This window comes from Palaemon carinicauda, chromosome 11, assembly GCF_036898095.1.
Source record: "Palaemon carinicauda isolate YSFRI2023 chromosome 11, ASM3689809v2, whole genome shotgun sequence".
NCBI lineage: Eukaryota > Metazoa > Arthropoda > Malacostraca > Decapoda > Palaemonidae > Palaemon > Palaemon carinicauda.
Genome location: NC_090735.1, coordinates 109,749,608 through 109,762,348, shown reverse-complemented (window position 1 = coordinate 109,762,348; position 12,741 = coordinate 109,749,608). Strand labels below are relative to the sequence as shown.

The window sequence follows — 12,741 nt, the reverse complement described above, 5'->3', positions numbered from 1 at the left end:
TCAGGTACTTTGATATGTTCTGGTCTTAAGAAGAATAGTTTTTGCCTTTCTTGTTTGGTGTTGATTTGGACTTTGCATCTCATCATCCCGTGATCACTGCCTACATTGACTTGGTTCAGGACATCAACATTTTTAACTATATTATGTTTGTCTACCAGTATGTAGTCTATTTCATTACGTGTTTCATTGTTTGGGCTTCGCCATGTCCATCTCTTGTTTTCACTCTTTTGAAAGAATGTGTTCATGATCTTGAAGTTATGTGCTACAGCAAAATTTATCAAGTCATCTCCCCGTTCATTTCTCTCCCCATATCCAAATTTGCCAACGCAATCCTCATTCCATTTTCCAATTTTAGCATTGAAATTCCCCGTTATGATGTTGTAATGGGCTTTGTTGTTATTTAGAGTGGTATATAGGTCATCATAAAAGTTATCCAGTTCCTCTTGGATATATATATATATATATATATATATATATATATATATATATATATATATATATATATATATATATATATATATATGTATATATATATATATATATGTATGTATGTATGTATGTATGTATGTATGTATATATATATATATATATATATATATATATATATATATATGTATATATAAAAATATATATATATATATATATATATATATATATATATATATATATATATATATATATATATATATATACCTGTATATATATATATATATATATATATATATATATATATATATATATATATATATATATACACACACACATATACAGGAGATTGGTCTTTTACAGTTATAGTCTTTTCCATTGGTGGACACATGGTATCATAATCACTTTTACTCACTTTATTATAAGTGGTTGTAAGACAGTTAGCACACTTAGCTCCCAACAGATGTTGGTCATCATGATCACAAGGAATGTCTTTAGCATCATTTATTTTCGTTCTAACTTCTTCAATAAATACAGTAGGAGAAAAATTTGATTTAGGTCTAAAGTTTATTTTCTTTACTAATGCATGTTTCTGTAGAGGTAAAATAAATGTAATAAATTTGTGTATTGGGGAGATAGTACATTTCTCTTCAACTTTCATATCAGATGCAATACCATTCATGTCATCACTTAAAACTAAGTCCAACGTATGCTCAGTTAAAGTAGTTGTACAGTTGACATGATTCACTAGTCGATATGATTCTAATAACTCGCTAAATGCCAAAGCGTTGAGTTACAACCGCTAGAGAGTTATGGGGTCCTTTGACTGGCCAGACAGTACTACATTGGATCCTTCTTTCTGGTTACGGTTCACTTTCCCTTTGCCTACACATACACCAAATAGTCTGGCCTATTCTTTACAGATTCTCCTCTGTCCTCATACACCTGACAACACTGTGATTTTCAAACAAATCTTCTTCGCCCAAGGGGTTGACTACTACACTGTAATTGTTCAGTGGCTACTTTCTCTTGGTAAGGGTAGAAGAGACTCTTTAGCTATGGTCAGCAACTCATAGAAGAAGGACACTCCAAAATCAAACCATTGTTCTCTTGTCTTGGGTAGTGCCATATCCTCTGTACCATGGTCTTCCACTGTCTTGGGTTAGAGATATCTTGCTTGAGGATACACTCAGGCACACTATTCTATCTTATTTCTCTTCCTCTGGTTTTGTTAAAGTTTTTATAGTTTATTTAAGAAATTAGAAATATTTATTTCACTGTTACAGTTTGTAAGATAATTTATTTTTCCTTGTTTCCTTTCCTCACTTAGCTATTTTCCTTCTTGGAGCACCTGGGCTTATAGCGTTCTGCTTTTCCAACTAGGGTTGTAGTCTAGCAATTAATAATAATAATAATAATAATTTGATGCGTCATCCATCCAAAAATTGAAGTCTCCACAGATGACTAATTCATTTTTCTCCATGATAATCATCTCAGTGAGAGCACCGAATTCTTCAAAAAAGATACTAGTGTTTGTTCTAGGAGGTTTGTAGATTGTCACAAAGGATTTTTCTTTTTTGCCCTAAAGTTTATTTCTATATATTCAGAGCTGCTTACAATAGCTCTTTTCAACATTTTGATATTTGTGTAACTTTTATGAATAAAGAGTCTGACACCCCACCAGACCTACTTTCTCTCGGTATGTGAAAGGTGTGTGTGGGGGGTGTCATTTCAGTTATCTTTGCCTTGTCCAAGTTATTTAACCATGTATTAGATAATGCTAGCATATCCAAATATTTCTCGTTTATCAATTCTCGAATTTGAATAGTCTTATTATCTACAGATTGTATATTTACATAGCCACAGTTTATGACATCATTAGTAACCATGATCAGTATTTTCTTGTTAGTCTTTCCAATTCCATGTCATAAGCTTTGCAGTGTCTAGAATTTACTATGTGGTCACTTGGTTTGTTTAACTTTGTGCAGTTTATACACTTTTGACACTTGCGAATTACATGAATTACACTCCTTGGTGGAATGTTTTCCTGAACATTTCCGGCAGACTTTATCATCATTCTTAGACTTGCAATCTTTTTCAAGATGTCCATACGTCTGACAGTGGTAGAAGATGATCACGTGGTACCTATCACGTATGTTATAAGTACCCCATCGTAACAAAACTTTGTCCCCATTATCATGAATAGCCCTCCGAACTTCAGGATCACATTTCAGCACATAGTGGTTGGTCCCCCCCTCCCCCCTGAGGTATTTTTCCTCAGGAATACACCTATCTTCTCTTTTATATTTTGAATTGGCTCTAGGCAACAGTTTCTTTGACTCAAAGCATTTAATACATCATCTTCACCATTGTTCACATTGCATATCATTATTTTTTGTTTTAGTTTTCCGATTTTTCTCGTTTCAGTGTCAGCCACCAATGTCTGAATTTTGTTTGCCGCCTCTTCTCAGATTATTTTGTTTGCAAAGTTTACAACAACATTTCCATTCGTAGTTGACCTCGTGTTAGGTATAGGAATGTCTCTTAAGTGCTAGTTCAACCTCGCGTTTTCTTTCAGTATTTAAAGTTGTTGTATTAGTTGATTTAATTATCAACAGATTTTTTCCTTAACTTTGTCAGCAATTGTCGGTTTCTCCGGTTTTGGGTCTATCAATGTTTGAAGTGTTGCTTTAATTGATTCCATATTCATGGCAAGAATGTCAACTTTCTCAGTGAGGTCGGTAGTCTGGGTGGAGTTTGCTGCGTGTGCGCTAAGGTCCGCAAGTTTGTTTTCCAAGTCGTCTATTTTTGCGTCTTGTTCATTCAAGGCCAATTCTCTCACATTTACATCTTCCTTTAATTTTGATATTACTAAAGTGGCTTGTCTGGCTTCACATACGCAGTGTGGGCATAACCAATCTAGGTTATTCCGTTCATTATCAGTAATGCCTATCACTATATGCACACATTTCTTATGGTAGAGTCTATTACATTCACATCCTATCCATTTTTTCCAGTCTCCCTCCATGGTTTCACATATGAGGCAGAAATAGTTAGGAACAGACACAGTGTACTGTTTCTTATTCCTTAGGTTTCTCCATATTCTAAGCGAGAAATAGAAAGCTAAAACACGACACAGGGCGAGTTTTTAACGGAGCTCTGCGCTACACGTCCACACTCTAGCAAGACAACTCACCACTGCCGTTTTGCCATTTTTTTATTTAAATCACTACTGCACTTGCACTTGCAAATATCAATTGTTGGCCACTAGCCGTTTTTCCGAGAAAGTTATTCATCTTCCCGCCCTTCTCTTATAACTTTAAGTATAGAGTATTCACATCCACACATTCTCTAACAGTACTTGAACTTTAATCCCGCAGCCACTTGACCATCGGGAACCGCCGGCCCCAGCAACCAGGAATCGTATAAATATATGAATAATACAGCATCCGCCTGACGGATCTCACCTAACCTATTTAACCTCTGATTGTTTTTAGGTTCACTCGGCAGTATGTCATACGTATTGCTACACTCAGTAAAATTACCACAACACTTTACGTATACGTTAAGCACCAACATAAGAACACATTGTTATCATCAAGTTTATTCAAAACACGTCAAAAGAATAAATGAGGTCTGTTCAAACAACAACAGCAAAGAAAAAAAATTCTACTCATTAACTCGAGGAATGTTACGTATGCAGGAGTAAGAAGGAAAACACTGATTGACACTTTTGAAAACTACCTCTTTAGGCACCACATGTATGTGTGCCTGATGAAGTTCAGACACTGCGCCACTAATAATGCTTTGTATCACTACTGTGTTAGATTTAACCATTTTTACTCGTTACGGACCCAAAATACGCTGGCTTTAGTTTGTGTTTCGTTGGTTGTAATTGTTTCAAATACACACTATCGCCCACAAATACTTTTACCGGTGCGGTTTTGAGCCGACCATTATACTTTCAGCTGTGTTTTTCGTTAGCGCTTTTCAAAATCCTTTCTGTGGTGTTCATTACTCTTCTCAAGATATTTAGTAAATATACACGGTATTGCTCAGTTGAATAATTTGGCAACGGTTGCGAATTAATCAGGACCGTATATGGTAACACAGGTTCCTGTCCATACACTAAAAAGAAAGGCATGTCCCTGAGCGAAGCATTAAATGCAATGTTAAAAGCTAATTCAGCTGTAGGAAGCATGGCGTGCCAATGAAGGGGGTCATCAGCCACTAAGTAACGTAAAATTCGCACTACTTCCCTATTATGTGATTCCACTTAGCCATTAGCTGAAGGCCTATATGCGGTCACTGGAAAGTGTTCAGTTTTCATCAAGTCCATGAGTGATTTCACCACCTTATTTATAAACTCGAGACCCTTATCACTTACCAAATTTTTGGGCAAATAAACCTAGAAATGAAAGAGCACAGCGCCTGGTCTAATGAATTTGCTGATTTATCCAACATTGCGTAAGTATGAGTGTACCGAGTAAATGCATCCACAAATACACATGTTTTTATGTTGTGTTAAACCAGTAGGAAATGGTCCTACCACATCCATATGCATCCTATAAAACTTAATAGGAATCACAGGCCACTTTCTGGCTTCCGGGACAGTGTTTTTATGTTCTTTGAAATAGTTACAAGCATGACAACATTTTTATATAATTTTCTATAAATTTTTTTATTCGTAACCAAAAGATGGATTCACATGCTCTTCTTAATGTTCTATCAATCCTTAAGTACCCTGCATACGGACTTGCATGTACAATGTGGATGGCTCGATTAATTAAAGAGGGAGGAAGAACTACCCGTGCACAAAATTCCCCTCCCCTCTTCTCGTAATCACAATACAGTACAAGATATTCTCTATAAAAAATTTCTCACGAGGCTCATTCAGAAATGATGGATAACTCTCTGATTCTTCTTTAATCACTGCTCGCACTCTTTCCATTCATTCCTCTTTATTTCTGTCCTTCTCGGACTTCTTTTATGTCCCAGCCTCCCAAGTCAATCACACCTGCATCATCAGGGCATTCATTCTGGAAACCCCTGGTCATGTCCTCGGCCACCCACATATATTCACCTTCACTGCTTCCACATCTCTCTCTCTCTCTCTCTCTCTCTCTCTCTCTCTCTCTCTCTCTCTCTCTCCCTTTCTCCCTCTCTCCCTCTCTCTCTCTCTCTCTCTCTCTCTCTCTCTCTCTCTCTCTCTCTCTCTCTCTCTCTCTCTCTCTCACTCAGGTACAGCTGTTACCTTACTTGAATGTCTCTCCCTGCCCGCACAAGCACTTACTCTTGCATGACTTTCTATCGGCAAAATGCACCCTCCTGCTTTTACTGTTATTGTATCTTTTCCCCAAAAAATGCATATTTGATTACTGCTTTGTAGAATCAATTTCTAATATGGCCTCGATTCCTGGAATTCCCAAGGTGGGCAAAACAAAAAAATCTTGTGTAATCTTCACAGATCCCGGAATCTTAAAGTTTGCGATCATTGTATGGCTTACGTGTAGTTTTATTTCCTCCTGGCATGTCGAGGATGATGGATGCCGCTGACTGTAGTGGGTTTGAGGAGAATCTTTTTTCAATCGGTGAAACGCTGGCTCCTGTGTCTATCAGCACTCGAATGTATTTATCTGGTAGGTCAATCCTAACTGCTAATATGTCTAGCCAACCATTAGAATATATAGGGCACGGCCAACGACCTTGCCTGCCACCCCGTAGCTCCCTAGTGGTGCGGGGGTAAGATCGGGAGTACCGATGGAGGTCCCAGTGCCTTCTCTACCAAGTCCGTCATCGTCACTCTTACCGCTGCCTTGGCTGCTTCTTCTAATGTCATGTGGGGGCCATCGATCTCCCCCGTCTCCCCCTGCCTCGGTTTTCTTTTCCTCGGATATTGGGCGGGGTAGGTGTGCTTGTGCCACAGCCCGCCCATCCTCAGCATTTTTTGCTGGGCACTCTCGAGATAGATGACCGTAAGCCTGACAAGTGTAACAACAGGGGGAGGTCCTTGGGTGGGGCACTGCACTCGTCGGTGCCCCTCTCCCCCACACTGCCAGCATCTGAAGACTCTTCTCACCTGCTGATTGTGTTCTCCCCTCTCACGCTTTGGGGGTTTGGTGAGTACCTCTCATGGCTGCCAACTTCTCGGAATCGAGGCAGTTAATCTCAGTCATTTTTTCTTCTGGCAAACTTTCTAGAAAGTTTTCTATCGCGCTTACTACGTCTGCTAACGAGCGATTGACATCGAACAAATAACCATATTAATACGGGTTTACTAATCCGCGAATATGTTTACGGGTAATTGCTTTTTTATCACCTGGGTGGTTGGCACTCCGGGTAGCAAACGAATCACAATCCCGAAAAATGCGAGTTGCTAAACTAAAAGCGGATTCACCTTCCCGAATTTTGAGTTTGTAATTTTCTTTTATGTCCCCCTTTCCGGCATCGGGTAAGGCATATTTCTCAATTAAACATTGTTTTATTTCATTATAACTTCTTAAACTGTCTTGTGTTCAACACATTACCTCCATTGCTGGAGCATCTTTCAGCCATCTAATTACTTGAATAGCTTTTTCTCTTTCAGACCACCCATATGTGGCTACTACTTCAAAGTCTCTCAAAAACACTTCGATCGATTGAAACCCTTCGTTAGGCCGTTGATCATCGAAAGGCCCAACACTTGCCTGGAGTTCTGGCAAATTCGAACTACGATTTACGTATCTTCACTTGGCTGTGCATGTGTACTTTCACTTATGTGCGTTTGGACTTAGTTCATGTACGTCAAATATGCTGTGGTTGCGCGCCTCTCCTCTTCTCGTTCAACCAAGAATCTGTTCATTAACTCTGCTAGGTTATTTAACCTATTTTCTAAGTCCTTCGTTTGTAGTTCTTGTCTATATTCTTCATCGGCCTCTCTATAACCCACTTCTCCTTTGTTTTCATCTCCTGCAGCAGCAGCGTCTGCTATGTTAGTCCTTGTGTATCTAGGCATCTTGAAATTTTTATTTGACCAGCTCAAAGAACAACTTCGCTTACGGCATACACAAACAGACATATTTGTACACCTGATACCAATGTGTCCCATGTCAACGGATAATGAGACATCGGAACATGGGTTTTTTTCACTTTATTACAAAAAGGTTTGTGAATACACTGTGTACAGCCGTTACTCTCAGGTGAGCACCTTGTCTAATGAATGCAAAAAGGCTACTGACTACCCCTTGCAAGCAAGATGCAGTCTTGTTACAACAACATGCTTAATTGTCATGATTATAGAGTTCATTTACTTTGGTGTATAAAACAAATATTTGCTTACAGGGATTAGGACATATATATATATATATATATATATATATATATATATATATATATATATATATATATATATTTATATATATATATATTTATATATATATATATATATATATATATATATATATATATATATATACAGGTATATATATATATATATATATATATATATATATATATATATATATATAGAGTAGGGAAGGAGATCCACAGGGTACCTAGAACGGCACCCCTTTCTTTTGCCACTCTTTCCCCATTACATCGAAGCGTTAAATCTATTCGGGGTGAAGATTGTCATGTGGCGTATCTAGAATATGTCCCCTGATATTATGCGATATCCTTTTTTGGATACTCGTGCCAGGAGTTAGAATCCTGGAGACCTTTGGTTTAATTTTCTGGGAGTATCACTGTAGCAAATATCCCCTAGAAGGCTACCTATAGGAACCCTTCCATCAGCAAGACATGGCCTGAGCCCAAAAAAACATAATAAACAGAGGAGTAAGACTGATAAAAGGTGTCCCACCTAGAAAAAGGATCACCCCTACTGTATACCAATTGATTTACACTGGCTGCCAATTAAGGCAAGAACTGAATTTAAATTATGTACAATAACCCACCAAGTTATCAGAACCGGTCGTCCAAAATACTTAAGAGAATTGCTACATATTGCATAGCCAACAAATCGTGTTGACACCAGAATAGTTACAGAAGGCTCCAGAGCCTTTAAATATACGGCCCCGAGACTATACAATAAGCTCCCACTAGACATCCGAATGATTGAAGACATTAGGCTTTCAAGAGGAAACTGAAGGCTTTCTTATTCCTTGAGTCATATGACAGTGACGATTTAACAATAAATGAGGAATATGTGATATGAAACATTCAATACTCTGAACGAACAAGATATTATGACAGTGGAGGTCCTTTGGAGAGTGGGGTTCCCCTGCTGTATGGGACCGGAAAAGCAACCATCTAAGTAAGTAAGTAAGTAGTAGCCTTCTATGTGTTTGTTTTCACTTGTGGCAACTGAAAATCTATTGGTCTCAACACAGGGATCCTCTGGACTACCGAGTTCTGATAGCATCTGAGCACCTGGGTAGTTGGGTAGACAACACCAACTTCCTCAAAGGAGGACTGCAGATCTTCTCTCTCTTCCTCCGGATTTTATGCTCTTCACAGAGGCATCAAATGCAACATATGGCTACTGGACTGTGGTCTGAATCCGATCAGCAGCGCAACATAAACCTTCTAGAAATGAGAGCAGCATTCTTGGCTCTCAAGAACTTTTAACAGTTCCTGTCAGGACACTCCGTGGTGTTGATGAGCGACAATATGACAGTAGTGGCGTACCTAAACAAACAAGGAGGTACTGTTTAACAGCAGCTGTGCCATCTAACTGTGAAAATACTAAGATGGACGGAAGACAACTTGATCGCCCTATCAGCCCAATTTATTCAAGGCAAGAGAAATATCCTTGTCAACAATCTGAGTAGGAATACTCAGATAGTTGGCTTTGAGTGGTCTTTTCTTCATCGGCTTGCCCCAGTTCGCCATGTCCCTGAACCGGAAGCTTCAGGTTTACTGCTCGCCAATACCGTATCCTTAGGCAGCACTGCAATAGGCCTTCCAACATCTATAGGACAACCTTGATGTCTTATTGTTCCCCCCTTCTGTTAGATGAGATATATCAACAAGGTAAGGGCATCACAATATCTGTCAATGACCCTGATAGCTGCACTGTAGTAGCAAGTACCCAGACCTTCTACTTCTGCTCTCAAAGGTATCGAGAGAGCTTCCTCTCTATCAAACCTCCTCAGTCAACCTCGTGCAGCAATATACCACAAGGCAGTTGCTTCCCTACGACTTCACGCCTTAAGGTTATCCAGCATCTCCTCTCGCAGAGAGTCTTTTCGCAAGCAGTAGAGAAAAAAATTTCTGGGTACTTCCGTAAGTTGTCTCACTGTCTATCAGGCGAAGTGGACTATCTTCTTTGGTTGGTGTTGCAGAAGGAGCCTCACTCCTCTCGATGCCATTATCCCTGTAATAGTGGAGTTTTTATTGTACCTTGGGTATGAAAAACTTTGCTCAGTCTTGCCAGTGAAAGGCTACTGCTCAGCCTTAGTCCTTGTCTTTGGGCTAAATGAATTAGAAAAATTTTCCCAGATGGAATTCTCTTTCCTTATATGGAGTTTTGAGCTTACCTGCCCCCATTCAAAAGTTGGATCACCTCCTGGGAATGTCGTTTGTGTACTACAATCCCTAAACCGCTGTGTCAGTCCTGAGATCGTGACTTGACTTCAAGACGGTTTCTTTCTCACTCTGGCCTCTGCTTAGAGAGTCGGTGAGTTGCATGGTCTCTCATATGACATCTCCCATTCAAGGGGATGGGGGAAAGTAACGCTCAACTTCGTCCTTGAGTTCGTTGCTAAGACTCAAGAATTGGTGGTAGCAGACTTTAGGTTCAGCCCCTTTCAGATTTCTAGTCTATGTCAGGTAACCGATGATTCTGATCAACTGTTACCATGTCCTGTGAGAGCGCTGAGGTGTTCTCAAATGAACTATTGGAGCTTGCCCACACATCAAAGGACTATTTGTAAGAGCTGGGCAGGGCAAGAGCAGAGTCACTATGAATACGATCTCAGCTTGGATTCGCCAGGTCATCAAAGGGACGTTTAATTCTCACAATGTTAGGGGCATTAGTATGTCCTTAGCATTCAAAAGAAACTACTATACTCTCTAGCACAAGTCCTACAAGCTGGCATCTGGATGCATCAGAATGCTTTCACGGCCCAATACAATACCTGCAAGACTTAACCCACAGGAGCCTGGATACATTCTCCATAGGTCCTGTGGTGGAAGGATAACAAGGGGTGTAATCTACCTCAGCCTCCTGACAGGACAAGTAGCAGTCGGTCAAGGGTAGACGTTACCTGGTGCTAGTCTGTTTTCTTCCCTCATCTTCCCGTCTCTTGGGGCACAGCATCTGGAGGACTTTGCAAGCTGGCCTACCTCTGACTGCAGGTATTAACCATTTCCCTTGTGTAGCATGAAGTATGTAATATACTTTATTTGTTAAGTCTCTGTTCTCTCTGCGAGGGGTAGTCGGATAGTGTCTAAGTTAAGTAAGAGGAGTGTTACCCTCTCCAATATCCTTACCTGATCAAGTCACAGTGCTTAGTTTCCACACATTCACCACAATTTCCCGGGCTGTCAACTCTTGCTCATCAAACCGAGAGTTCGTGAGATGTCAGGGTCCCCATTTGACACTCACATGAACTTAGTGTTACACCCCAGGTCAACTTCCCAGTCAGATGGGTTTTTGGACTTCCACCCATCTAAAGGTGAGTCTCCTCTCTTGCCTGTGATCAATCGTGACATAACACTGTGGGGGAGTGTGTGAGTGGGGTGGCTGGTCTACCCGCCCCGCTAACTTACGGTGGTTTGTTTACCTTATGTAAAAAGTTATAGTTAGTTTCCAGCTATGCAGGAATGATATATTTATTGTAGAGAGCTCGGGTATGGATTGTTAGGAAAAATACAAATACCTCCAATTTTGTAATTTTTATGGCAAACTTAATATTGTAAGAAATACATTTTTAATTCTTACCTTAACTATACAATCAAGAAACTTCTTTGAAGAAAAGAAATTGAAATAATATAAGTAAAGAAAAAAGGGAAATAAAATCCTGCTGTGTGTCTTTAAGAAGGTTTAGAGAATTTACCTTCTGTAAGAATGATGAAAATATGAATATGTTTTATATATTGCACTAATTTTTTTTCTATATTGTAGAATGCTTTTTATAAAAAAAATCTTTGTACTGTACTAAGTTTTTTCTTTTACAGGATAAATATTTACACACAAATTGTTTGGCAGCTCTTGCAAACATGTCAAGTCAGTTCCGTTCACTACATCCATATGTTTCTCAGCGGTTGGTAAGTCTATTTGAGACTCTAGCAAAGAGACATGCACGATTGTGCGAGTCACTTCGGCAAGCTGATTATATGTATGAAGACTCAGAAAATGATATTCCAGATGCAGTAAGTAAAGCTTGTTTTTGTTGACCAATTTTTACATGTGCTCTATATCTAGCTTTTGATGAAATAGGAATTTGGAGCTGTAATTGGATATTAGTGATGTAACTAACTACTTATACTACTGTATACGCAATAGAGTAGATGGGGGTATTCTAGTTTTCCACCTGCTGTGATGCCAGGCTACATGGGCTCTAATTTTATCTCTTGAATTTTGATTCAGGAAAATTGCGGGCATATTCTTTGGTTATAAAGAATAAAAAAAATGAAGTTTCAAGAACCCTTCAGAGTTCCTTGCATTGTTGATGTCGGCTACCCCCCAAAATTGGGGGAAGTGCCTTTGGTATATGTATGTATGTATTATATATTTAAACTATTTATTATTCAACGAAAATAAAAGTGTAGGTTTAATGACTGAATGAAATAGATTAAGTTGGCCCTCCTTATTCACAGGTTCGATCTTTGCGGATTTGGTCTTTCACGATATAGAAAACCATGTAACATATTAAATAAAAAATCACCTATTCGCAGTTTTGCAATAATTACTCTCGTGGGCTGATCGATCTTTTCAAATCAAATGTGCAAAGCAAAACAACCCTACTTTATAGCTAACACATGTAAACTGTTCATTGATAAACCCTTTGTATAGTAATTCTAATATGGTAATGAAATTTATTAAAAGGACTTCATACATACATTATGTTTTAGTTCCGGTAGGCCCTGCTGCTTCCTCCAGTGCCTTAGATGACCGCGGAGGTAGCAGCAGTAGGGGATTCAGCGTTATGAAGCTTCATCTGTGGTGGATAACGGGGGAGGGTGGGCTGTGGCACCCTAGCAGTACCAGCTGAAGTTGGTCGAGTCCCTTGTTAGGCTGGGAGGAACGTAGAGTAGAGGTCCCCTTTTTGTTTTTGTTTCATTTGTTGATGTCGGCTACCCCCCAAAATTGGGGGAAGTGCCTTGTTATATGTA

The 12,741-nt window shown here is 39.1% G+C and overlaps 2 protein-coding genes across 3 annotated transcripts in view; both read left to right on the top strand.

The window, feature by feature from the left end:
• Uba1 (ubiquitin-like activating enzyme 1) overlaps positions 1-12,741 on the top strand; it is a 472,916-nt gene that overhangs the window by 352,657 nt on the left and 107,518 nt on the right.
• Positions 1-12,741, top strand: part of LOC137650116 (dymeclin) — a 243,632-nt gene that overhangs the window by 219,161 nt on the left and 11,730 nt on the right. For both annotated transcript variants that reach the window (XM_068383247.1, XM_068383248.1), the window contains exon 10: positions 11,584-11,778. In XM_068383247.1, the coding sequence (XP_068239348.1) occupies positions 11,584-11,778 (195 nt within the window). The remainder of the gene's footprint in view (positions 1-11,583; positions 11,779-12,741) is intronic.